At 51.2% G+C, this 25,744-nt stretch overlaps 7 protein-coding genes across 7 annotated transcripts, besides 1 other annotated feature; 1 reads left to right on the top strand and 6 right to left on the bottom strand.

Annotated features, from left to right (window-relative positions):
- Positions 1-25,744: part of a sequence feature (contig 1.77 1..132523(-1)) that runs on past both edges of the window.
- ANIA_04460 (U3 snoRNA-associated protein UTP13) lies at positions 246-3,288 on the top strand (the record flags this gene model as incomplete). Its single annotated transcript, XM_656972.1, has 3 exons — positions 246-419; positions 473-500; positions 557-3,288. The coding sequence occupies 3 exons, from the start codon at positions 246-248 to the stop codon at positions 3,286-3,288; spliced, it is 2,934 nt and encodes a 977-aa protein (XP_662064.1).
- On the bottom strand, positions 3,540-5,208 carry spp2 (spliceosome ATPase-activating subunit SPP2; the record flags this gene model as incomplete). The annotated part of the gene is made up of 1 exon (XM_656973.2): positions 3,540-5,208. One exon carries the CDS (start codon positions 5,206-5,208, stop codon positions 3,637-3,639), a length of 1,572 nt encoding a protein of 523 aa, XP_662065.1. The 3' UTR covers positions 3,540-3,636.
- Positions 5,660-9,616, bottom strand: ANIA_04462 (pyruvate carboxylase pycA; the record flags this gene model as incomplete). The annotated part of the gene is made up of 2 exons (XM_656974.2): positions 5,660-6,079; positions 6,134-9,616. The coding sequence occupies 2 exons, from the start codon at positions 9,614-9,616 to the stop codon at positions 5,972-5,974; spliced, it is 3,591 nt and encodes a 1,196-aa protein (XP_662066.1). The 3' UTR covers positions 5,660-5,971.
- ANIA_04463 (clathrin heavy chain) lies at positions 11,170-16,648 on the bottom strand (the record flags this gene model as incomplete). Its single annotated transcript, XM_656975.2, has 6 exons — positions 11,170-11,583; positions 11,638-15,858; positions 15,924-16,295; positions 16,369-16,395; positions 16,517-16,537; positions 16,610-16,648. The coding sequence occupies 6 exons, from the start codon at positions 16,646-16,648 to the stop codon at positions 11,233-11,235; spliced, it is 5,031 nt and encodes a 1,676-aa protein (XP_662067.1). The 3' UTR covers positions 11,170-11,232.
- ANIA_04464 (purine biosynthesis protein purH) lies at positions 17,707-20,022 on the bottom strand. Its single transcript, XM_050611726.1, has 4 exons — positions 19,996-20,022; positions 19,686-19,812; positions 18,088-19,573; positions 17,707-18,034 (listed from the first exon to the last, which is right to left on the bottom strand). Exons 1-4 carry the CDS (start codon positions 20,012-20,014, stop codon positions 17,879-17,881), a joined length of 1,788 nt encoding a protein of 595 aa, XP_050467720.1. The 5' UTR covers positions 20,015-20,022; the 3' UTR covers positions 17,707-17,878.
- Positions 20,960-22,088, bottom strand: ANIA_04465 (INSIG family protein; the record flags this gene model as incomplete). Its single annotated transcript, XM_656977.1, has 2 exons — positions 20,960-21,325; positions 21,393-22,088. 2 exons carry the CDS (start codon positions 22,086-22,088, stop codon positions 20,960-20,962), a joined length of 1,062 nt encoding a protein of 353 aa, XP_662069.1.
- ANIA_10560 (putative INO80 chromatin remodeling complex (Ies1)) lies at positions 23,170-25,738 on the bottom strand (the record flags this gene model as incomplete). Its single annotated transcript, XM_656978.2, has 5 exons — positions 23,170-24,452; positions 24,510-24,551; positions 24,600-24,653; positions 24,707-25,246; positions 25,315-25,738. 5 exons carry the CDS (start codon positions 25,736-25,738, stop codon positions 23,170-23,172), a joined length of 2,343 nt encoding a protein of 780 aa, XP_662070.2.

Raw genomic sequence — 25,744 nt, 5'->3', positions numbered from 1 at the left:
ACGGCTACGGCGTCTAATTGCCCTGTACTTAGAGTGGATACCATGCCTGCTGGGCGGTTTGTTTGACAGCTTCACAAACAACGCAAACAGAGCAAACCGCTTTCAAAAAAAGTGATCGAAAAGTTTCCGAGCAACGAGCCTGAGACGAACTGATCTTGACTATACTTGTTTAACGATCTTTTGGATTCAGGTCATGGCGCGCTAAAAACTTCACACAGCTCCAGACCTAATTGTAACTCTCAGCTATGTCCAAAGCCGTTGTTAAGACGACCTTCGAGGCGTCTCGAACGCTTCGTCCTATCTATACCGGGGGAAGCACCGCGCTCGATGCCAGCGGCCGCCTACTGGTTGCTTGTGTCAACGAAGATGCGCTCGTCGTCGACCTTGAGACTGGCAACCAGCTCGCTACGCTTGACGGAGTATGGCTTGGTCTCATTTTGAGTGTCTATTCATGTGCTAATTCAAGTTGTAGGATGGAGAAGTTATCACTAGCTTGGCCAGTACGTTCCTCCATTCTGAGACCTGTCCAAGAATAGTGCACTAACGAGGATATCAGTTACTCCCTCGGCTTCGCACGTTATCCTTTGTTCCCGATCCATGTCAATGCGCATATACTCCCTCTCCCAATACGAAGATACAACTCCTACCCTTGAAACGAAGCTCGTTCGGAGTCTAAAGCCTCACACAGCGCCAGTTGTGACAACCGCCACCGACTCCACCGGTACGTTACTAGCGACTGGAGCTGCAGATGGCTCAATCAAAGTCTGGGATATCCGAGGTGGCTACATCACGCATAGCTTTCACGGCCATGGTGGTGTGATCTCAGCCTTATGCTTCTTCCAACCACCCACGGCGGAGCACGACGGAAAACTGTCCTCGAAAAAAAAACCGAAACGGAAGACTGGGATGGCAGGCGATGATGATGACAACGAGATGATGGACCTAGATTCTGCCTCCAACTCCAACGGTGCATTCCGGCTTGCCTCCGGTAGTGAGGAGGGTAAAGTGCGCGTCTGGGATTTGAATAAAAAGAAGTCCATTGCATCTCTCGACTCGCATGTTTCTGTTGTACGCAGCCTATCATATTCGTTAACGGAGAATGCTCTATTGTCCGCTGGCCGAGACAAAACTGTCATTGTGTGGGATATGCGAACTTTCAAAACTCGGAGGATAATTCCTGTTCTCGAAAGTGCCGAAGCAGCTTCCTTTGTTGCCGAAGGCGGACTATGTCTGGTTGGAGGAGAGTATGGCAGGTTACGCGTTTGGGACTGCAATAGGGGAGGAGAGGTTACCGGTGACCAGGAAGCTGCGCCGGAATTTGAGGCAATCATCGCGATTCACTATACACCAGGGATGTCGTTCGCTATGACTGTTCATGCTGATCAAACACTAAGGCTGCATTCTCTTGAGCCTCTATCAAACCTCAAGCCTGGAACCACCATCGATCCGCTGCCGGTTGTCAGGCGCATATCAGGTAACGATGATGATATTATTGATCTCGCATACGTCGGTCCCGATCGTTCTATGCTTGCTTTGGCAACCAATACTGAGAGCATCCGGATTGTCTCTGTTGGGCCGTCTGACTACAGGCCTTCAACAGATGGGCAGGAGTATTTCGGTGCTGATATCGCTCATCTGGATGGCCACGACGACATCATTATCTGCATCGATGTGGACTGGTCTGGTCACTGGCTTGCTACAGGTGCAAAGGATAATACGGCACGTTTATGGCGCCTAGACCCGCAGAATTCGTCATACACATGTTTCGCCCTCCTAACGGGTCACGCAGAGTCTCTAGGAGCCATCAGTTTTCCACGGGACTCACCCCCTCCTGATACGCCAGCGTACAAGGCTCCAGTAAATCATCCCCCTCCGTTCGTCATCACGGGTTCCCAGGATCGTACAGTCAAGCGATGGAACGTCGGAAAGCTAGGCCCTACCATTGGCAATAAGCCCCATACACCGAAAGCGCTGTTCACTCGCAAGGCTCACGACAAGGACATCAACGCTCTGGACGTGAGTCCGTCATCGGCATTGTTTGCTTCAGCCTCACAAGACCGAACCGTCAAAATCTGGTCTGCAGACGACGGGTCCGTCGTGGGTGTCTTGCGCGGTCACAAGAGAGGAGTTTGGTCGGCGCGTTTTTCCCCCAAGGGCACACCGATCCTTAGTGCAGATGCCAAAAGCAGCACTAACAGAGGCATGATTGTAACGGGCTCAGGTGACAAGACTGTGAAGCTCTGGAGTTTGTCCGACTATAGCTGTCTTCTTACGTTCGAAGGCCACACGAATAGCGTACTCAAGGTGCTCTGGCTCCCACCACCCGACATGTCCAGTAAGACCGAAGATGAGGAAGATGAGGATGCAGCAGCATCAAAGCCCAACTCTATTCAGCTCCGACCTCTTGTTGCTTCCGCAGCCGCAGATGGGCTGGTGAAGATCTGGTCCCCCTACACAGGCGAACTGGAAACAACCCTTGACAACCACACCGATCGAGTCTGGGCGCTAGCCAGCCCTACACCATCCGGGACGCGTGACGACGTCAATTCCTCCGCAACCAAATCTACCTCCCCCTACGCCATTGCATCCGGCTCCGCAGATTCTACAGTCACCTTCTGGACCGACACAACCTCCGCAACCTACACTGCCGCCGTCAACGCCAACTCTGCCCGCATAGAACAAGACCAGCAGTTACAAAATTACATCGTAGCAGGCGCGTACCGTGAGGCAATCACCCTCGCCCTACAGCTCAACCACCCCGCGCGCCTCCTGTCCCTCTTCAGCGCCGCCATCGACGCTGCGGACGATCCTCACAATACTGACAACCAAGGCGAAGATCGTGCAAACAGTTTCACCGGGAACCCGTCTATTGACGAGGTCCTCCAAACTCTTGACCCCGCCAACCTCTACGTCCTCGTTCTTCGTCTCCGGGACTGGAATACCAACGCGCGCCATTCTAAGGTCGCGCAGCGAATATTATTCGCTCTCTTCCGCTCCTATCCGGCGTCTACGTTTGTTGAGCTCGCTTCCTCGAGCATAGCGAAGCGAAACGGAGATGGACGCGCTGCAGCTGCTATGAAGGATATTCTACAAGCCTTGGCCTCGTACACGGAGCGACATTATCGCCGTGTAGAGGAGCTCGAAGATGAGAGCTACCTCGTCGAATGGGTTCTAGGTGAGATGGATGGTGGTATTGGATTAAGTGCGCTTGGAGCTCCTACACAGGGCATCAATGAGATTGAAGATAAAGCTGAGCACGGGAAGGATGTTGTTATGCTCGGTGCTTAAACATGATAAAAGCAAGCCTTTGGCTCTCCAACTGAGGGATAATTAAACATATGAGGCCATGTACGCTAGACATTGTTTCTGTTCTTGTTGTCTGTTTCTGTCGGATCGACACGGTATATACCTATGGGTGTTTGTCAAAGGAGTACATATTGCATTTACATCAAGGTCTATAAAAAGTTTTGTTTCCTAGTTTATTCAAGCTGCTAGACGTGGAGCAGCATGTACTCATTACTTGGCAGTTTGGGGATATCCAAGATGAAATGCTGAGATTCATCGTTATACGTAAGGTAACAAACAATAAACTGAGGACGAAGTATTTGTCCTAAGCGGAGTGCGATATTCTTCCATCTACTTCCGTCGACGGGAATCACGATCATTATCTCGGTCCCTGTCTCTGTCCCGATTCCGCTGCTTGCTGGAGGCAGTCGATGATGAATACCATGAACTATTCCTGTCATCATCGTAATATCTGCTCTTTCGATCCCGGTTCCGATCTCGGTCTCTAACGGGGTCTGAACGACGCTCGCGGTCTCGGTCACGATAATATCGATCGTCTCGCCTATCGCCATCGTCACCCTCATATTTTCGTCGCCTAGAATGCCGATCACTTGTTGACCGACTCCTGTCTCTCCGTGATGAACCATTCCGCCGGCTCTCATACCGATAAGTGTCATCGTACTCCAGACGCCGACTGTCTCTATCTCGGTCACGGTCCCGATGATGGTCTTTATCACGCTCGCTGCGTTCAGAATTCCGGTCCCTCTCCTCCTTCCAGTCCTCACTATCGTCTCGCTTCTTAGCTTCCTTCGCCATAGCCGCGAGTTCTTCCTCCGTAATCATCTCACCAGTCTTCTTGTTACGCATGAGCACAGGCATGTAAATGCCCTCTGTATTTCCTTCACCATTCTTTGTGGCCTCCCCAGCTTTTTTGGATCCTTTGCGCATAGCTGCCTTGCCCCAGGCACCAAGTTCAACCTCCGCCTTTCCATTAGAGACATCCTTGGCTCCTATTCCTAGAAAGCCAGGCCGACGAGCAGGAATATGAGGCGTTGATGCCCGGCTGGGGTCTGCGCTGCCGTATTTTCCCTTCCCAACGGCCTGCCCTTCTTTCCAGCCCATACCACGCAGAAGAGCAGCGCCAAACTCTTCCACAGGGATGGTATTATACTGCTCCAGCGTCGCGGACTCAGGTCTCGCCGCAACATCTGCCCGGAAAGATCTCGTCTCGCTGTTATGACCGTCATAGAACTCGTTGACATCTTCCTCCGCCTCCCCTTCTCCCGCTCGCGTAGACTCTATGACAAGATCCGACCTCCCCTCCACCTCGCCTCTACTCTCTCTCACAAGTGCCTGCAACGCAATCTCATCCTCCGTAAGCGGTTTCGCCTTTTCAGCGGCCTCTACAGCCGGCAGCGCCGCATCTTCCATCTTCTGGTCACCACCATCATTCTGAGGCTGCTTCGCAAAGCTCAACCCATACTGCATACTCGGCCCCACAGCATCCCCGTCCCCCGGGACCTCTCCCTTACTCTGTGCCTCTTGCAACGCCTGTACCTCCTTCGGCAGTAAGTTTTTTCCCTTCGACCTCCGAATAACACCCGGCCGATCACGCCAGTTATTACCGCTCGCCACAGGAATCGTCAACGGCTTCTTTTCCTCCGCACCGGATGCGTCTAACGTCCTGCCCGTGAGAGTGTCGAAGCCCGTAACAGACTGAAATGCAGGCTCGCTATCGCCACCGTTATCATCGGAGTCAGAGTCATGGTGATATGGCAGATTATGATGTGGCCGGCGCGCAAGGGTGTGGCTAGACACGGGTTTTTTGATGGGTAACTTTTTTGAGGATCCCAGCGAGAGGGAAACGGGTTTTATTGAGGTTTTGTTGGCGTTGCCGCCGTCCGGCGGCGGACTGGAAGGCATGGCTAGTGAAAGTTTCTTGAGTAATTTCAGAGGATTGTTCTAGTAGGAAAGGTAGTTAGAAAACAATTGCGGTACTCACTATGACGATGCGGCTTAGAGTTCCTTAGCGGAACCGGTATAAAAGCCTCAGTATGAATTTTGAAAGCAATGAGCTATGATCAACCAATGGGGTGATAACTCAGTTGGTATGAGTGCTAGACTGAAGATCAAACTTCATCCTAAGCCTGTTCTAGGTATCTAGAAGTCCCCGGTTCGATCCCGGGTCATCCCATGGCCTTCTTTTTTTTATGAATTACAAACCTCAAAAACCCCCTTTTCTAATTTTTTAAGAGATTGCCTCCATGAAAAGTAGCAAAAATACCCTTTAGCGAGATATATAGTGGATATATGGGGGTTAAATTTGCGGCGTTATATGTAGATATTTACCATGTCGACGAATCAAACATAACTACTAAGGATGAACCACTGATATCATTTAGTCTATAGGTTCATTCATGTATCATGAACTGAGTTTGTTGATCATCATATCATAAAACTAAACTAACAAACAAACAACATAAAGAGCAGAAAAAGAAGCCTTAGAGGCCCAAAACCCATAGACATATATCCGTGGTCACTAGCTTTCTCTAACCAACGATAAAGTATCCCTGTTCAAATGTCTTCGCCGTGCAACCACTCCTCCGTTCATTTATGAAAGTAGAAATAGAGTCAAAAGATCCAGCCGTCAATCCCGGTAACGTATGTTCCCTTCAGATTTTCATTATTAAGCCTTGGCAATCTTGCAGATGAGATCCTGCCCATCAACAGAGTCGCCCTCTTTAACCAGCAATCCAGACACCTTGCCGCTGTGCGGAGCGGATATGACCATTTCCTAGTGCATGATTAGCGAAGAGCCTAGAACTCTAATGGAAAGACACAAACATACCATTTTCATGGCGCTGAGAACAGCAATCGGGTCACCCTTCTTGACCTCGGAGCCCTCGTGGACACGGATTTCGACTACAACACCGCTCATAGGAGCACCGACCTGGCTGCTGTCGGTGACATCGGCCTTAGGGCGGGCAATGTTCTCGACGGACGCCTTTTTATCGTCGACGGAGACTTGACGAACCTCTCCGTTGACTTCGTAGAAGACCTCACGCTGGCCAGTCTGGTCGGAAAGAGGACCGATGGCAAGCAGCTTGAGGATCAGTACCTTACCCTTTTCGAGTTCGACATGGAATTCCTCGCCAATCTCAGGCTTGGCCAGGAAGAAGCGGGTAGGAAGAACAGAAAGGTCTCCGTACTTCTGGACGAACTTCTTGTAGTCTTCAAAGACCTTAGGGTACATAGCGTAACTAGCCACGTCGTATTCGGTGGCGGAGCCGTACTTCTCACGAAGGTCATTTTTTATCTTCGCCAAGTCCAGGGGCTCCAGGAAAAGACCAGGGCGCTTGTCGAGCTTGCGGCGGTCACGGAGGGCCTTGGAACGCAAAGGCTCGGGGAAACCGCCGTACGGCTGGCCCATGAGACCTTCGAGGAACTCAAGGACAGAGCCAGGGAAATCAAGCTCACCTGCGCGGTTGATAACATCTTCAGGCGTCAATTTGTTGGACACGATGAATTGAGCCAAATCACCGACGACCTTGGAGGTAGGAGTGACCTTGACAATGTCGCCAAGCAGGTCGTTGGCAACCTCGTAGGCTTTCTTGGTCTCGGCCCATTGCTGGCCTAGACCGAGCTGGCTAGCCTGGAAGATAAGATTGGTCAACTGACCACCAGGAATTTCGTGCTCGTAGACTTCAGGGTCAGGCCCGGTGAGACCAGCTTCAAAAGGCGAGTAAAGCAGACGGAGCTGGGCCCAGTAGCTGTCAAGAGCCCGAACTTGAGCGCTGTCAAGACCGGGGTCCTGCTCAGTGCCCTCAAGAGAAGCAAGGATGGCACCAATGCTGGGCTGAGAGGTCATTCCAGAAAGGCTATCAGTGGCCGCGTCAACAGCATCAGCACCTGCCTGGGCGCAGGCAATCATGGACGCCACACCAGTACCGGCAGAGTCATGAGTGTGGACGTGAATAGGGAGGTCGGGGTAGCGCTCACGGATACTACCAATGAGAAGGCGAGCAGCCTGGGGCTTCAGTACACCAGCCATATCCTTAATTCCGAGGACATGGGGCTTGAGAGCAACGATCTTATCAACCAATTTGAGGTAGTATTCCAGGTTATACTTCTTGGAGGGGTTTAGCATGTCACCGCTGTAGCAGACAGTGGCTTCGACAACACCGCCAGCGGCGTGAACCGCCTTTATACCAACCTCGAGCTGATCGATGTCGTTAAGAGCATCGAAAACACGGAAGATGTCAACACCGCACCTCTTGGCTTGCTTACAGAAGTGGTAGATGGCATTATCAGGAAGGGAGGAGTAGGCAACTCCGTTGGCACCACGGAGCAGCATCTGGAAGGGAATGTTAGGAACAGCCTTGCGCAGCTTACGCAGACGGTCCCACGGGTCCTCGTAGAGGAACCGCATGGCGACGTCGAAAGTGGCACCTCCCCAGCACTCAAGACTGTAAGCGTTGGAGAGAGCATGACTTGTCTCATGGGCAATGTTCAACAGGTCAATGGTACGGACACGGGTGGCGAGCAGGGACTGGTGAGCATCACGCCAGGTGGTGTCCATAATCAAGCATCCCTTGTTGGCACGCACCGCCTTCGCCCAAGCCTCTGGACCCTCCTGGTCGAGAATCTGCTTCCAGCCCTTAGTGCATGGGGAGGAGACGTCGATGGGCTTGCCAGCAGCATCGTGGAGAGTGGGCTTGATAATGTCGCCCTTGAGTTTGGGTTCACCAATCTGACCCTTAATGCTGCTACCGTTCACGGCAACATCACCCAGGTAAGCGAGCAGCTTCTGAGCACGGTTTTGACTGCCAACCAGGGCAAAAAGTTCGGGAGTATCATCAATGAAAGTGGTCCAGCAATTGCCGTCAATAAAGGTGGGGTGGCTAAGTAAAGAGGTCAAGAAAGGAATGTTGGTCTTAACACCACGAATACGGAACTCGACCAAGGCACGCACGACCTTGCGGCGCGCTATCTCATAAGTGGAACCACGGCAAGTGCACTTGACCAGCATGGAATCATAGTGGGGAGTAATGATGGCACCAGCGAAACCGTTACCACCGTCAAGACGGACACCGTTACCACCGGCGGAACGGTACACCTCAATCTTACCAGTGTCCGGAGAGAATCCCTTAGCGGGGTCCTCGGTGGTGATACGGCACTGGATAGCGAAACCGCGGGTGGAGATACGGTCCTGGGTCAGGCCGAGCTGCTCGAGAGTAGCACCAGCGGCAATCTGGATCTGAGCAGCAACGATATCAATGCCGGTGATTTCCTCTGTGATGGTGTGCTCGACTTGGATACGGGGGTTGATTTCGATGAAGTAGTAGCGGTTTTGCTGGTCGACCAAGAACTCGGCAGTACCGGCGTTGCGGTAGTTGACGGATTTAGCCAGCTTAACAGCGTCTGCAAGGATGCTGTCCCGGACGTTTTGAGGGAGATCCTTTGCGGGCGCGATTTCAACAACTTTCTGATGACGACGTTGGACAGAGCAGTCACGCTCGAAGAGGTGGACGACGTTGCCGTGGTTGTCACCCAATAACTGCACCTCGATGTGCTTGGGCTTGTCAAGGAAACGCTCGACGAAGACTGTGCCGTTACCGAAAGCTGAGCGAGCCTCTGAAGTAGCACGCTCAAAAGAGTCACGCAGATCGGCCTGGTTACGGACAACACGCATACCACGGCCACCACCACCGAAGGCGGCCTTGATGATGATGGGGAAGCCGTAGGTGTCAGTAAACGCCTTGACTTCCTCGAATCGCTCAACAGGACCCTCAGTACCGGGAACAACCGGGACATTGGCCTTGATGGCCAGTCTCCTGGCGGAGACCTTGTCACCCAGTCCCTCAATCGTCTCAGGGGTCGGCCCAACAAAGACCATCCCCGATTGTTCGACCTTCCGAGCGAACTCTGCGTTCTCTGACAAGAAACCATAACCAGGGTGGATCAAATGCACCCCATGTTCCAGGGCGATCTTGACAATCTCGTCAATTGCCAGGTATGCACCAACGGGAGTATATTGGCCCCGCTTTCCAATCATATAGGCCTCGTCAGCCTTCTGGCGGTGCATTGAAAGTCGGTCCTCGTGGGAGAAGATGGCGACGGTCTGAAGGGATAGCTCATGGGCTGTTCGGAAGATACGAATAGGAATCTCACCACGATTGGCGACGAGGATCTTCTGGAACTGCATGATGGCCGAATTGGCCCGCAGACGGTGGTGGACGGAGTCCCGGTGATGAGCATGGTGGTGGTCATCAACGAACTCGGTCTCATCAACGGCCTCCTCAGGCTGATTGTGTGGTACAATGGAAGCCATGACGGGCGATAATGTGAAGTGAGGAGGGGGAGGGCGGGGTGAGGGGAAGAGGGAACAAGAGCCCAGGGAAGGGGACAATCAGATTGACAGGGAGGGGAAGAGATCTAAGCGGTCTGGAAAAGATCGGGTCTAGAGGTCTTCAATAAATATGGACCATTAGTTGAAGAAGCCAGAAAAAAAGCAGGAATGAGTCACCTTGTGGGAGAGGACTTCCCGGCGGAGCAGACGGGGATTGACGCTATACGGCGGAAAGCAAGAAAAACTCCCGGTTGCAAGCCGGAAAAGAGAGGAAGTAGCGGAAGCAGCGGGATGATCAATTGGTAGATGCAGAACAGGGATGGGAGAGAGAGAAGAGGAAGATATCGAAGAAAATCGAATGGGATCTGATAAAGGCTGGGAGGGAGCGATTGAAGAGGGCTGGACCTCGAGGCGAGGCGGAGGGGTGGGCGTAGTACAGTAGTAGGTAGGCCCCGTCTTGCAGGTGATTATGACGAAGGAGGGGCAGCGATCACTGATACTCAGGCAGTTCAGTCAGATCTAGAAAGTCTTTCCTACAGTAAATAATTCTTGGTCGTTGCTCACCGGCACACCGGACAGTGCTCAACGAGTCCTCGTTTCTTTTTCTCTTTGGTCCGGCCTGTTCTCCTCCGCCATGAGCGCATGCTGGTTCGATTATTGCCTATATTTTGTACTCCGCAGTCTCGCACACCTCCCTCATGTGTTTGTATCTCAACAGCCTACAATAACCGAGCATCTCGGGTTCTTCAGGAACTTCAGCTTCTTTGCACGTCTCTCTACCTCGGGCCCTCGGGTTAATATTCTCCATTCCCTTCCCATGCCTGTAAATGATCATAAGAATGTCAAACGGCCTCTAGGCCTCTAGCAGTCACGCTGTCCTCACGCTGTCCTGAAGAGGAAACCGGATGGGTCTCCCACCACTTAGAAACTGCTTAAAAAGGCCGGAGTAGGAGTGCTATGCTCCGGGCCTCGGTCCTCCAGCCGTCAACCCTTGAGTGTCTGGCATTGTGCCCCAGTTTTGATTGAGTCGCGCTAGAAGAGATCCACGATGCATCCAGCCTGGTTCGTACCTCATGAACAGGTCTCGTGATCCTGTCCCTTACTCTGCTTCGCCCTCCCATATCCACAGTTTCCTTCCTTCCAAGACGGGACAAGAGTTCCCAACCCCGTCTAGACTGCATCTCCCTTCCCAGATCATCACACCGGAAACCTCCCAGAAATCTGTCATCCACCATCCATGGATCCCACTACGACTTCTCCATCCAATAGTGCGCTCGCTTCGCCTCTGCGGTCCTCTCCCTTGGCCTCGGTCAAGGCTCGGTGTTTATCCGCAATTCTGCCCAGCAGGGCTCCATGACAATTATTGCAGCGCAAATCACCTTGGCACCCGTCTCAAGGTTACGCTTGGTTACTCTTAATTATTGCAATTGTTCCACGCTCCGCGTTATACACCAATTCGGGAAATGGTATTAACTACTAAGACGACCTCTGGCGGTGAGCCCAAGGTCACAAGACACATTGGAGAATCGCGATTATATCAGAAATAGTGAAATACACTTGCGGAAAGAAAATCTACCCCTCAAAAAGACAAGGCGAGCTTAGAAAGGACGGAACCCCGTGGCCTGCGGCGTTATCCCATTCGCTTGTCCGTAGACAGGAGGTGCTGGCGCTGCTGGACCCTGCGTCAGCATGAGCCTGGATCCGCCTAGAATCGGCGTGTTGTCCTCGTCCTTCTTTTGCGTCACCTCTCGTGCCTTCCGCTCCTCGTTGTCCTTCTTCAGCATCTCTATCGTACGTGTTTGCTCGCAGAGGAAGTTGATCATAAAAGGCATTGTGAAGTCCTGGAGGCCGTGGCGCCATGACAACTCCAGGATCACATCTGGACGGATCAAATCGTAGCAAGCATACAGCATGCCAACATAGCATTCGCGGCTGCCAATGTCCACAAACTTTACGCAGTTAGCAAACCGTCAAGTGAATCGAAAGAAGACTAGAAAACTTACGTAGCGCAGCAGCTCCTCGACAACATCGGGCTTGGCCGAGATGGCTGCCGTCTCGATGGCATCCTTGTAGAGCTTGTCTTGCTTTGACAATTCTATCGACTTGGCCCAGCGCTTGTTGTTGCGATAAATGTTCGCTGCAATCTGGCGGAAGAAGATGAGGTCATGCTTCTCCAGGCGCTGGGCAAGTTCCACAGCGTCGAAGTTGTCGTGGTTATCTACTGAGTCACGGAGAAGCTTGTAGTCTTCTTCCTCAATCAGCAGATCGTTGATTGCGTCGTTGACCGCCCGCTTGTTCTGGGACTGGACGTTCAGGAGGAAAGGCTTGATCAGAGGAATGTTGTCTGACGCCTGGAAGATGCGAACGACACGGTTCACGTCAATGCGGGGGGTCAGCACCTGAAGCAGATCGGTGAGGAGCAGCGGCTGCTCTTGCAGGTAGAAATTGAGGGCACGGTAGTATATTTCCAGGTTAGCAACCTTAACGATGATGTCCTTGAAAGAGTGATGCTCCCAAGCATCAGCAGCACGCTCCATCATCGCAAGGGCGGCATTGTCCCATTCGTCGTAGTGGCAGTACAGGAAAACAAGCTCCGGCCATAGGTTAGCCTCCTCGCAGGCCCGGATCATCTTGGGAATGTTGATACGAGACCAGAAGAGCTTGAGATGCTCCATGACACGATCAGGGTGGTATTTGGATAGAGCAATACCCAGTTCGGTGAACATTCCCATGTGTGCCCGCTCCAGTCCCAGACCAGCTTCAAGCACAGCAATCAGCTCATCAAAGTACCCGTTGCGCTCATACTGTCGAACAAGGTCTTGCAACTCCTCCGCGTGCACAATGAGATTGAGACCACAGATCTGGGCAAGGCGGAACTCCTTCTTGTCAACGCATGCCTGGTTGACCTGCTTCCAAACCTTGACGCTGTTGGCCTTACGGGCACACTCAACGGCCGCTTGGTAGTCTTCCAGATGTACCAAAGTGGTGGCCAATTTAGCCCAGTTAGAGATGCTGGTGTAGAAGATCTTGGCAGCCTGGTGGTAGCCCTCCTCATAAGCTTTGTCACCGGAAGCTTCAATGTCAGCAACGTTGGTTGACCGCAGGAAATCTTCAAGTTCTGCGAGCTGGTCCAGGCGAGCATAGCAGAAGGCAAGGGCAGTATCAATGGCTGGCTCCCGAAGTGTCTTGCGGGCCATCTTCAGATACTTGACGAGATCCTCGTCCTTGCCGGCATGAGTCGCGGTCTCGATAACCTCATTATAATTGGATGGGTCATTGGCATGGATGTAAGACTCGATGGAATCAGAGACACGAAGGCCGTCCAACTGAGCCTTGGCAACCTTGCTCCAAACATCCGGCAGCTCAACACGCTCGGCGAACTCTTGTGCCCGGTCAATGCTGACAATGTTCTCAACAAGAACATTGACAGCTGAAATGTAGTTGTTGACCTTCTTGTAGATTTCGAACGCCTCTTCATACAACCCGACAGAGATACACATCTCGGCAATCTCATCTGGGCTGAATTCGTTGAGCTGGTGGATATAATCCATGAGGCGACCCTTATCAGCCTTGGCAGCAGTAAGCATCAACAGGTTTTGCAAGCTACCGTTGTCGCTAAAAGGCGACGGCTCAAGGATTATCTTCTCGAGAAGCTCAATCAAGTCACCTGGAAGATCGGCCTCAAGGAAAGCCTTAACGGCAACAGAGACCTTGTCGGGTTCAGTGGACTCTGGAACAGCAGTGGCAACAACCTGGTCAATGAGAGAACGGCGATGCATGTTGTTCTCACTCAACACGAAAGACCATATTTCGGGATCCGCCCTCTCAACAAGGTAACGAGCCTGCGCCCTGTACATAGCGTTCTCGTTCGTGATGTTGATAAGCTCCAAGTCATTCTGTCCCTTGCGGTAAGCAATGTACGCAAGATTGGGATCACGCTTCTCGCAGTACTTTCCAACAACCAAAGTGTCATACAGATCGTTTTCCTTAAGGAACTTCTCTGGATTGTTGTTGCTGTCGATGTAAATCTTGGCGAGAGCGTTGTATACCGCCTGCTGCTGATTACCAGTGGCAAGTGTGGCCTCAAGGAAGGGTAGGAGGAGCTTGAGCCTGTTGCGGGTCTCGACCTCGGAAACGAGCTCATCAATGGGAATCACAGATGGGTCGACGGTGGTCAAAAGGTTCTTGATGATGCTCTCATCGCAATCAACATCGAGCAACCCGCCAACAACCGCAGGAGTGCGTGAGGGGTTGACACGCTGCACGTAGACCTCGATCGACTTGTACTGTTGGTTCTGGTAGAGGTACAAGACCAAGTCGTGCACAAAGTTGAATCGGTCACATACAGTGATGAGCGGCAACTGTTCGGTCAAACGAGCTTCCTTGAGGAAATTTTTCACCTTCTCAGGGTTGTAGTAGTTGCTTTCACGGCAGATTCTCTCAACCTCAGAGATCTGGTTCATCGCAGTCGCAGCTTCAATGTACTTAAAATGTACCTCGGGATCCTCAGAAAGATTCACAATACTTCCAAGGTAATAGTAGAGACCTTCGGCGGTGCGATATTTCTCTAGAAGACTGATTAAACGACTAGGTCCAAGAAGGTCGGAGAACTTTGTGCAGATCTGAACGACAGCTTGCAGGTTATTGCGGATGTTGACTTCCAACATTGTGTCCATGCAGTCGAGGGTCTGCTCAACAGAAAGACGGCCAATGAAGTTCATCAGCCACTCGGTGCTGAGTTGATCCGTGCGAACAATGTTGCGCTTGATGACGGCAGGGTCGTCAGTATTTTCCAAGGCTCTTTGGATAAGACCAGCATTCTCGCAGAGTTGGGAAACACGGGGACGGTCGTAATGTGTAAAAATCTCATTCCCGAGGATGGCGTCAGCGACCTGCGGAGCGTTGACAAGATTCATCTCGAGGAGGCGTGTCTGAAGGTGGCCATGTTCAGGTTTGTTATCCTTAAGAGCATCCAAGAGGAAAGAAGTGGCCTGCTGAACCATGTTCTGGGAAAGGAAAACATCCACAACGCGGTCAAGGTCGATGAGTGCGCCAGACTCTTCGTTGGCAAGCTGAGTCGCAAACTCAGCACCCTTTTCCGGATTCACACGAACGATGTGTTGGAGGAGCTGTGTGTAATCTGGTTGATATCCGACTTGCTTGGAATATGCAAGGATCTTGTCGAATTGACCAGTTTCAGCAAAACCCGCAATGACCTTGTTAGGGACATTCGCTTGGAGGTAAATGCTCAAGGCTAGGTTCATGTCATAAGGTCGGACAATATCACCCAGTTCCTCTGAGCTCTCCAACTTGTTTTCACGCATCCACTTCTCCAGCAAGTGCTTTCGGTTCTGCTGGAGGACAGGGCGAACAAGCTCGAGACTCTCATACTTGTTAAGTGTCCCCTTATCCAGTAGCATACCGAAGTATTGGAGGATAACAGACATTTGCCCAGTTTGTGGGGCATTTTTGAACTTGTTGATTGTCTCTGGCGTCCTCAGGAATCCCCTAGGGGAATTTGCAGCAATCTTGGCTGCTTCAGAGTAGTTACCTTGAGCAAGCAGGTTGTCGAACTGCTGTTGGTAGAGGTGATCGGCACCCGGAAGGCCTGCCTTAGAAGCCAGCTTGACAGCGAGACCGGACATGGCTGGATTTTCCATCAAGTATTGAATAATGTTGTTTTCGTCGACACTAACAGACAATACTTGACCCTTGCGGTTGACGCCAACGAGACCGGCAGATTCGGAGTCGGGAGCGGTCGTGAATATTGTCTCACTAGATATCCGGTTCATGAAAATGCAGGTTCCCGTCTCTAGATCGTAGAGGTGAATGAAACCGTACTTGGTGACCAGGTAAACAATGTCGTACTTTCGAGACACCTGCATCGCAACTGGGAAGTCGTTGACTGCCTCTTGGGGGAAATACACCTCCACTGCTTTCTTTTGAAACCTGGGGTTAGGCTCCTGATGGTCGATTTCGGCGATCTGCAGCTTGGCACCGGTCTGAGTCCGCACCGCGAAAGTGAAGAGCTTATGTTCCAGGGGCGAGCCCTCAACTCGAATAGAAGCGAAAGAGGCTGCATGTCCTTCGATGAACTGCGAGATCCCACGCTCCTTGGAGTATAGCTGCATTGAACCAACGACACGACCCTGCTGACTGCTGATTCCGACAACAACCATCCACTTTTCCTCGTCGTTTACTCGATAGTTGATGATTTGGCAGTTCTAGAATAAGATATCATCAGTCCCGGTAACCAGGTTTCCGCTTTTGCTTCAGTGGCAGTACGTACGCTAAGGTTCGGAAGTCTATCAAAGACCTTCAATGGCTGAGCCTGGGTGGGATCGAAAACATCCCAGTGGTAGACTGAGGATTCCGTCACCAATCCCAGACTCCTTTCACTGAACCACTTCCAGTAGACAACGTCATCATTCATGACCGCGGATTTCAGCTTCTGCTTAGCTGAGAGGTCGAAGATTTGGATTGTCCGGCCCTGCGCCCTGAGAGCAATGATGTTCTTGGACCAGTGCATAATCGCACTGTCCGCGTTGATAGGTCGCTTGATAATCTCATTGTTGTTCTTTAGATTAAGGATGATAACCTGGGGCTTATCCTCGTCATCGAGTTTTTGGCGGACGCAGACGAAGTGATCCGATTCTAGAGTCTGTATGATGTACTAATGTCAGTGTCTATCCAAAGCCGCTAATAAGCTGTAGCAGACGCGACTCTAAACTTACACACGTATTGAAACCAATCGACGCCGGCTATGGATGGACGTTGCATTAGTAAAGTAGACAAGCAAGGGGCGCAGCTGAATTAGAGCTGAGACGGTAGCGTCGACGGTCCGGAGCGGAGGCCATGGAACTAAAGCGCAGAAACACATACCGCGATTTCAGCATTCGTCAACTGTAAAACAGACAGCACGCGTTAGCATCTCTATTTACCTCTATAGAAGCTGTCAGGGGAAAAGGGGCTCACATTAATGAGCTCCGTGAATTTGATGGGAAGAGGAGCCATATTTACAAGGGCCGCAGTACGACCTAACCACCCAAAACGCCACGCAAATCAATCGACTCAAATACAAGGAAGGTGTATGGTAAAAGGGGACGAGTTGAAGGTCGGCGAAGGGAGGGTAAGAAGAAAGAGGAGAAAAGGAAGTGTACTGAGGAATGGAGACAAGAGGTGTTGATTAGCAGGGAAACACTGGGGAAGCGGGAAGGTGACCTCAGGAGGTTGCTGAGGTGTCGCTTACCCGCTGTCACGTGCACCTGTCCGGTACCTGAGCTAGTGATGCCAGTTAAGCGAACGGTGACTCGAGAGGTTGACTGAATCGGAATTTTCGTTTCACTGGAACTAGACGATAGGAGGAAGTGCAGGATATCTGAGCTTCTCGAGATGACTAGTGTTGCAGCTGTGAAGTTGAAACGATGGAGCTGAGTCCACGAGCCAAGAACTATACCCGACTCTAATTGAATGCAATCAAACGACGGTGCTGGTACGAGGTAGTCCAGGAAAAGATTATGTATCAATTCGTTGACCTCTTGCGGGGGATGAGATTAAGTATACATTGACTTCGAAGGGCCGCTCTGCTGAGATGTTGAATGCGAAATCAAGGCTGAAATTCAGATATATACTTGCGGTTTACGACGTGAATTCGGTTACTAGCGAACAGCGCAGACGCTAGAATATGCAAAGCTTAGAGGGAACTTCACTTTCTTACCTACTAAAGTTCCTTGGTTCTATCATGTAGACTTAGTCTAGTGGATATTTTCACTAAAATCTCCGCTACCTTAGAAGAAGTGATGTCTGTCGCTTAAGCAAGGAGCACTCCACATCCAGCTCTCCAACCCACGATACCAAAGACAGCTCTAATGAAGCGACCTCCCTAGTTCAAGATCTACCTGCGCTGTGCAATGAACCTCGCTCAAGCTTCCTGGTAGAAGCTAGTAACTCGGCATTGATTAGAATATACTGCTAGTAGCTCACCTGGCTGACCAGTTTCATATTACAGTTTTATGAAGGGAAATTCCCATCTCACCATGGTCTACCACATCTTAATAGCGAATCAGAAGACCTCAATCAATAAATATCCATTTTGTGATCCTCGAGGTGGTCGAAACAATAAAATCGTTACAAACATGTCCTATAAAGGTAAGGCAAGGTATTTAAAGCCGTGGGTATTCCTTTTCTGTACGTGAACTACCTTGCTACTACAGTCTAGAAATGTGACCTGACCGGACACAGAGTTTAGTGGTGGAAGAGACGGGTTCCTTGCTCGACGAAGGTAATGCCAAGCTTCTCCGCGGTCTCGAAGACAGGACCGTCATTTTGGCTACCGCTGGGAGCAGCAATGTACTTGACACCAGAGCGGGCGGCGCGGAAAACGTTGTCGATGAAGGGGAACTGGGGGATGGAAAGTGAGTAAGAGACCATGAAGACATTGTTGGTGGACTTACGAAAGCGTCCGAGGAGACTGCAACCTCGCTCAGCTGCTTGAGCCAGGATTCGCGCTCCTCCTGTGTGAATGGCGCAGGCACCTCCTCGAAGACGCGCTCGTACTCGGCCTGCTCAATCTCGTTACGAGGAGTCTGACCTGAGCACAGCAGGTCAATGGCGTTGCTCTTGTCAGCACGTTTGGTGCCTGCCTTCCATTTGATATTCAAGACACGTTCGTGGAAACGCATCCACCAGTTGTCGGTCTTGTCACCTGCAAGACGAGTGCAGTGGATACGGCTCTGCTGGCCAGCGCCCAGACCAACAACCTGACCATTAAGGGCGTAGCAGACCGAATTTGACTGGGTGTATTTGAGAGCAATGGTAGCCACGGTGAGATCCCTCAGAGCGGCATCGGGGAGGGTCTTGAGATCCTTAGGAGTAATGATGGTGTTGAAGGTCTTGGAGGGAGAAATAACAACGTCGTTGCGGTGCTGGTTAAGCTGAACACCATAAACAGTACGGGTTTCCTCACCGGCAGGCACGTAAGAGTCGTCCATTTGAAGGACAAGGTACTTGCCACCTTTCTTCTTAGACAGGATCTCGAGCGCCTCCTTTTCGTATCCAGGAGCGATGACACCGTCCGAAACCTCGCGGGAGATGATCTTGGCGGTGGTGACGTCCACAACATCGCTGAGAGCCAGGACATCACCAAAGCTGGACATGCGGTCTGCACCCCGAGCACGAGCATATGCCTGAGCCAATCCAGAGGACTCAATGCCGGCAATATCGTCGACCATGTAGACCTTGCGCTCCTTATCGCTAAGAGGGACACCTACAGCGGCACCAGCCGGCGACACATGCTTGAAACTCGCGGCAGCCGGGTATCCGAGAGCCTGCTTGAGCTCCTTGACGAGGGCCCACGCGTTGAGAGCATCTAGAAGATTGACATAGCCGGGGGAGCCGTTGAGTGCCTTGAAAGGAAGTTTGCCCTGAGGCATGCAAGCCGACGCAGGCTTCTGATGGGGATTGGTTCCGTAGCGAAGAGAGAGGTGCTTCTCGCCGTTCCCAGCATATTGCTTGCGGAAGAAGCCAGAGATGGCAGTATCGTAGTCCGCAGTGTGTTCGAAGGCCTTGAGGGCGTAGGATCGGCGGCTGGTCTCGGTGATCTCACCTGCCTCGAGTTCCTTGAGGAATTCGGGGTAATCCTGGGGATCCGAGAGAATGGTAACGCGGGAGTGGTTCTTAGCCGCAGCACGGAGCAAAGTCACACCGCCAATATCAATCTCCTCAACAGCCTCTTCGATGGTGACGTTAACCTTGTTGACGGTTTCTTTGAACGGGTACAGGTTGCAGACAACGAAATCGACCTTGGCGATGTTCTGATCGGCCAGATCCTTCTCGTCGGACTCAATATCACGGGCAAGAATACCGCCGTGGACGGCAGGGTGGAGGGTCTTTACACGACCACCCAGCATCTCAGGTGCGTGAGTGATAGCTGAAACATCTCTGATGTCCGTCAGTCTCTGGAATAATCATATAGCTGCTAGTAAATCCTTAATCGAATCGACAACCCAAATCACTTATACGAATACACGGATGCCGGTGAATGAGAACGCACTCAACTGGGAATCCTGCCTCCCGAATCATCCTCGCGGTACCACCGGAGGCGAGCAGGCGGACATTGTGCTTGGCAAGGCCTTTTGCCAGGTCCAGAAGACCGGTCTTGTCGTAGACAGAGAGAATAGCTAGAGAAAATGATTCGAATCAGTCAAGGATTTCTTTATTTACACAGCAGTGAAGCCAGAGAAATGTAGACTGTGGGGAAACAAGACCCAAGTCTATACTTGGAAGAGAGCTGGGGAAGTTCCAAATGCAGCTTAGGAAAGACCCGAGAATGATGGAGGTGACGAAAAAGCTCAATGGCTTACCTGACTTTTGCTGAGACATCCTGAAAATTGACGGCAATTTTCTGAACCCCAGAGGGAGAAGAGAAGTCAGACAGGGCCGATCAAGAGAAAAAGAAAGGCAAAAAAGATCGGGACAGTCAGGAGCTCCCCCACTCTGATCTACCCCTCAATTGTACAATTTTTCGATGACGAACTGTTCACAATGAAATATATGGCGAAGAGTATATGCTTAGAGCCACTGTGATAGAAGAAGATGAGTCGATTGCATTTTTTTTAAATGTCTTCCTTCGCGGAAAATAGCTTTTATTCCCTCTTTCCTGCCATCGCGGGGCACGCCGCTTTCGGAGCCCTTACATTTCGAATCTGAAGTAATACTCAAGAGTACATGTGCGCATAATGCGGCTGACAAAGAAAAGTCTCATTGACGTTATTCACTCGCCAATAGCATCATCACGTGAAATAACGTGATGCACCGCGCACAGACCACTGCGCGGCAAACAAAAACGAGCACCGAAAATTCCTCCCAATTTACTTTTTTCTCTTTTCTTTTACATGAACAACGCAAAATTCACATTCTTTCAAAAGCGTTCCTACAAAGGAAACTATCTTCTAGATAGGGACCTATGAAGTACGGAAATCGTCATATAGAATGGAGACAGACTGCAATGCAGAGTATCGATCTTGGGTGCAGTGTCTGCCTGGCCATAAGGCTCTATGGGAGGGACTGCAATGATTGGTTCTACAGACTTTGGAAAGCTGTGATTCTATGAATCACCCTGTAGCGTAGTGTACCGTTTTGTTAAACTCCGCCTTTGGCTGGGTTTATATTCCGGCCGTGACGGACGTATGCTGCTTGATGTCTTCAAATTTCCAAACTCGGTATCAAGGGCATATATCAAAATGAAAGAGTAACAGGACAGAGAGCCTTGTCTGGAGACATTTATTCGCTTCTGATGAAAAAAAGACTGAAAGGCTGGACCTGGATTCAGCCCTTCATAGTTTCACGACGAGACTCTCCCGCAAGCTGCCTGCCAATGTTTCCAAAGCATACGCATGCGCAGAAGAGAACACTAGCAATCCACGTCCGAACCGCCATACTCTCCTGGGTGAGTCTTGCCCCTGGTGTGGCTTCTGGCCCGACCCCATTGAGCGAGGGGATAACGGGTGCTGAACCCTCTGTTGCTGGAATTAGACCAGGCTTAAGACCAAGCAGGAGGCTCATTCCTCCGATAGCGAGGGTTGTCGATAAGATGAAGCCGGTCTTGGTGCGGTCGATAAGATACCACAGCACAGGGTTGGCCAGGGCTAGTGTTAAAGATGCTTGGGTTGTGGACTCCCAGGGGGTGCGACGCTGAATAAACAGAAACATATGTTAGCTTCTTGGGTTTGGATAATGTCCATATAACAGGAAAATTTACCATGGCAAATGCAATTCCCACAAAAGCTCCAACGCTACGAACAACCGCAGACCAGGAGAGAGCAAGCTCCGCGGAATCATTGCTCGACTGCTTCTCTTGTGCGATAGCTCCGCCTAGATACGAATCCAGCCAGGGAAGCACATTCCCAATGGCAACACCAGTAAAGCCCCAGAATCCCAAATATTCCCACGACCCGTAGAAATGAGTATATTCCAGCTTGACCGGGGTGATCCAGTGATTTTCGTGCAGATGAATGGTAATAATACCGTAAACGACGCCGAAGGCAAAGAGTAGCGCGCCGCTGATCGTCTGAGGCAGGATAACGCCACGGAACAAACCGTGGCTGAGACGCGACCGGGTGCGGAGAACAGCAGCAGACTCAGTTCTGCTTCGGGCCAGCGTTGGCTGAACTTTGGGGATGTCTGGGCTGGAAGGCTGTACGTCTGCTTCTGTTCCCCAGGCACTGTCTTCATCGCGAGTACCTTCAAAGGCTGTCGGAGAGTAGATACCATACAGTGTCGGCGATGTGAGGTTCATTATAGACCCATTTCGACTGATGGCGGCCGAGCCAGGTTCTTTGGGAGTTAGGGTGTCCATGTTTGAGGGTTCTGCAGGAGTAGACGATCCGGAGGAGTCATTGACGCGAAACACGCGCTGCGGACGCGGGCGAAGGACGCGGGCTTCGTCGTCAGACATGATGGATAGACGTGCTGGCAAGAATAAAGCACTGGGAAGGGTGATCGGTGGACGAGAAGCTGAAGAGCAAAAAAGGGACGGAGACCGGAGCGGAAGCGGGAGGCCGGGGTGGAGTTGTTGAGCAATGAAAGTTTGCTGCTACCGGCGGCGGACGTCCTAATCGATAACTGGCCGTAGGAGACAAAGGACGAGACTGTTTGACTCAACGTCTAATAGTAGCTACAGTATCTCATAAGGTTTGCTATGGTAGTAGTCTCAAAGTAGAAGAAGAGAAGAGGAGAAATGTGTCGCTAAGAGTGGAGCATTAACACATGCAAAAGCAACTGGGGGAGGTCACGATTTAAGTATCAGTTGTCGGGCTGGAGTCTGCTAACAAACTGAAATGCATTAGTACTGTACCGAGTAATACCGGATCAGGTAGACAGTTGAAGGTTGCTGGTAGTCAATGCGTTCCTGGCTGAAAAGGCGAATGGTCGTCTCCAGAACTCTGATTACTACGGTAGGTTATGCGGAGGATAAAGCTTTGCTGAGCGCCTCGGTAGATCTCTTCAGTTCAAACAATCCAGGTCATGCGCTACACGCGGCCAACGAGCGTCGAGAGTCATTTTCACTCAGCTTCTTTGTTGTGTCGATCACTGCAAGATTTTAGCCTTTTCCAAACGCTAGCCTGCTGGACGTCATGAAATTGATTTTCAATTGCTGAATATCCATTCTTTGGACGACCCGTGTGACGGCAAGCCACACTAGGTCACTATACAGAATCATTACAAAATATGGAAGAGGGTTTGTTTCTTTCGGCTGTGCCACCTGGCCCAACGGTGTTATTCTGGGCCAGGCACAGGGGTGTATTGGCTTCTATTGAGACGCTTGACTATAAATCTAAATAGAAAAATAACAGGGTTTGGTTAAGAAGTAACGAATAAGGCATTGACCCCGGTGGCAAAGCTAGTGCAATGCTGGGTGCAACCAACACAAGGGACTCCAGCTTTTCGAAAGGGCAGCTTCGGAAAAACAAAGAAAGAGAACGCATTGCAGTCTGTCACGGCAGGGGTAGAGACCTGAATGGGCCCATTTCCGGTGCTCAATTCCACCCCGGCTTGCCGTTAGCCATCTCGGGCCCCGAAACATCGCTTGCCGCGTAGCGACCTTCCCCGCCGGGTGCAGATAAATTATCGTCACCCTCGACATCCATTTCGTCAAGTTCCTCATCTTCCGCTTCTTCCTCCTCTTCATCGGATGACAAAGCATCGTCGGCGTCTCCGCCTAAGAAGCTGTCGTCATACCCTAGTTCGGCGGGCCGCGAGGGTTCAAGTCCACGGGGCGGGATGTCATCTTCATCGCCGCTACCTTCGCCCAGAAGCTCCCGGTCAATGTCATCAAGACTCTCCTCCCCTTCCAAGTCCCCTTGTACTGGAGAGAGGGCATCATCTCGACTCGGTGTCTCCAGCCCAGTGTTGGCGCCAAGAGAAGTTGCTGCAGCGACCTTCTCATCGCGCGGATTCCGGCTTCGGTTGCCTTTGGAACGGGCTGCAGCTGTTTTGGGAGTCGAAGCCGATGGAGTGGACGACGCCGCCGCCGCAGCCCGAGCGAGCTTGCGCTTAGCGTTACGCTGGGCTCGGGCTCTGCTGCTTCGAGATGACACCTTTCCGTCTACATCGCCGTCAAAGTCCATTGCTTCCTCTCTTGCCTTCTGGCGTTCTTCTCGTTCTTTTTTGCGGTCCCTTCTCGGTCCGTTGGCATGTTCATAGTCCCACCGGTCTAGTCGCCTAGATGCCTTGCGGATGACCGACAAGAAATAATTCGCACACTCGCCAAAATCCTCTTCTTCCTCTGGATTAGGCAACAGACCTCCCTTTCCCCAGGACTTATCATCGTCCGTGTCATAACCATCAGGTAAGTTCTGCAGCAAGCGCCCGTAGCGTGCAAAAGGTATTTCAGTTAGTCTCTTCGCACGAAGTAAGCGATACGCTTCCCCTTTCCGCTTGGCCAATATGTACTCAATGCGTTGTCTTCGGTTTCGTTCGACAGCCAACTGGTGTTGGGTGAGTGGGCGGGGTCGTCGGCTTGAACCTTGGTGATGTGGGGAAGCTTCTGTAACGAACCGGTTCAAAATAGGATAGCCTGAACCTGGAGGTGCTGGGGACGCGGCATCGGGGGTGTTTTCTGCCTTTGTCCTCAATACAATACGCGGCGATGGGCCATCAAGACTGCCACTTTGGTAGGCGTAATCTTCGTCCCTAGGCATCTTCAGAGTGGAGCGGATAGATCCATCAGGATTTCGAAACTCGATGAGATCATCGGAGTCCGCCGCTGCCCTGTATGCATCCCCTTTGTTGCTGAATTGACGAGAAGGGATTTTAGTACCTAAATATGTTAGTGACGCAGCATGGCATGTATGTGGATTGACGAAGCGCAACATACCAGGCTCCATCTGTTTCAAATATTGGAACTCCCAATACGGCACTAGATATACCGTTAGTATGAGCTCTTGATGAATCGGCAGAAACATACTCTTTTTGGGACGTTTGGGTGCTCTAGGGGTTGGCTCTTCTTCCTCTAGAATCCCTAGATACAATGTCAGCTACGTTGTGGAGACACACGGTGAGATGTTGGCTTACTTTTGCGTTCCAAGCGCTTCTCTTCCCCGTATTCGATCTCGGATTGAGTGTCAACATTCTCCTCATTCGCCTGCTCTTCGGTGAGGATTTCAAAAGAGGGAACCTTGATCGGTAGACCTCCGGTTCCCTCGCCCTCCAACCCTGGACCGAAGGGATTATTGAGGGCAGCCTCGCGGGAGAAGTCACTCTCCAGATACCACCACATGAGCCAAAGGAAGGCCTTCGCCCGAGATTTGCTGCTTAAGGTTGATCGCATGACGAGATCAAAGAAATCACGGGGCGGGAAGAAATGCATCTCAGACACTTTAGGCGCATATTGTGCGAGGACGAATATCAGGTTTACCGGATTGGTACGGGGAACGTTTTCGCGCTTTATCTTATCCAGAGTATTTGGTTGATCCACATCCTCAGACGCACCCTTGAGGATGGACTTAAGGCGGGGGGCGTCTTGTAACTGCTTGTACGCGTTCGGGTCCTGATGCGCTTGTAACGAAGGAATTGAGTGGTAGGTTCGCAGCTGAGCACGCATTTCGGGAAAGACTGACATCGAACAAGGTAAGTCCCATGCCAAATAATCAATAATTAAGCAGTAGACATCGGCAACATACAGTTGAGGGTCGTATTCATCCGTCCAAAATTGACCAACAGGCAAACCATGGCCATATTGATCGCCGCCTGCTTATCGCTCTGAAGCTTGTCCTTGAGAATCTTGCTCGTCTTGCTGCTCCTAGCCATAGCATCGATGTAAATATCTGCAAAATCCATATTTTTCTGTCCATCTGGCCAACGAGTGAAGACCGGCGTCTTGTCTTCAAAGACGAGCTTAAGAAACTGATACTGGATATCTTTGCGCCACAGAGGGATACCGTCCTCCTTTTTTAAATGCCTGATTTTGTTCCCAGAGTAGACTGAACCTATCGTCCCATTCGGTTGACGTCTCGTGCCGACAGTCATGTTGTGAATTTGTTGCTCATCGTGAGGTTCGGATTGCGCAAACGAATCGTCCACGCCTGCGCTTTCGACATCAGCCATTACGTA

The sequence above is a fragment of the Aspergillus nidulans genome, chromosome III (genome assembly GCF_000011425.1).
Source record: "Aspergillus nidulans FGSC A4 chromosome III".
Lineage (NCBI taxonomy): Eukaryota > Fungi > Ascomycota > Eurotiomycetes > Eurotiales > Aspergillaceae > Aspergillus > Aspergillus nidulans.
The sequence above is the reverse complement of the archived record's forward strand: the minus strand, read 5'-3'. Positions and strand labels throughout refer to the sequence as shown.

Excerpts from the sequence above, each read along its gene's own strand:
- ANIA_04464 (XM_050611726.1), bottom strand. Across the intron at positions 19,574-19,685 it reads GAGGCAGGATTCCCAGTTGA|AGATGTTTCAGCTATCACTC; the intron begins GTGCGTTCTCAT and ends GACGGACATCAG. Across the intron at positions 18,035-18,087 it reads CAGTCTCCTCGGACGCTTTC|TTCCCCTTCATCGACAACGT; the intron begins GTAAGTCCACCA and ends TCCATCCCCCAG.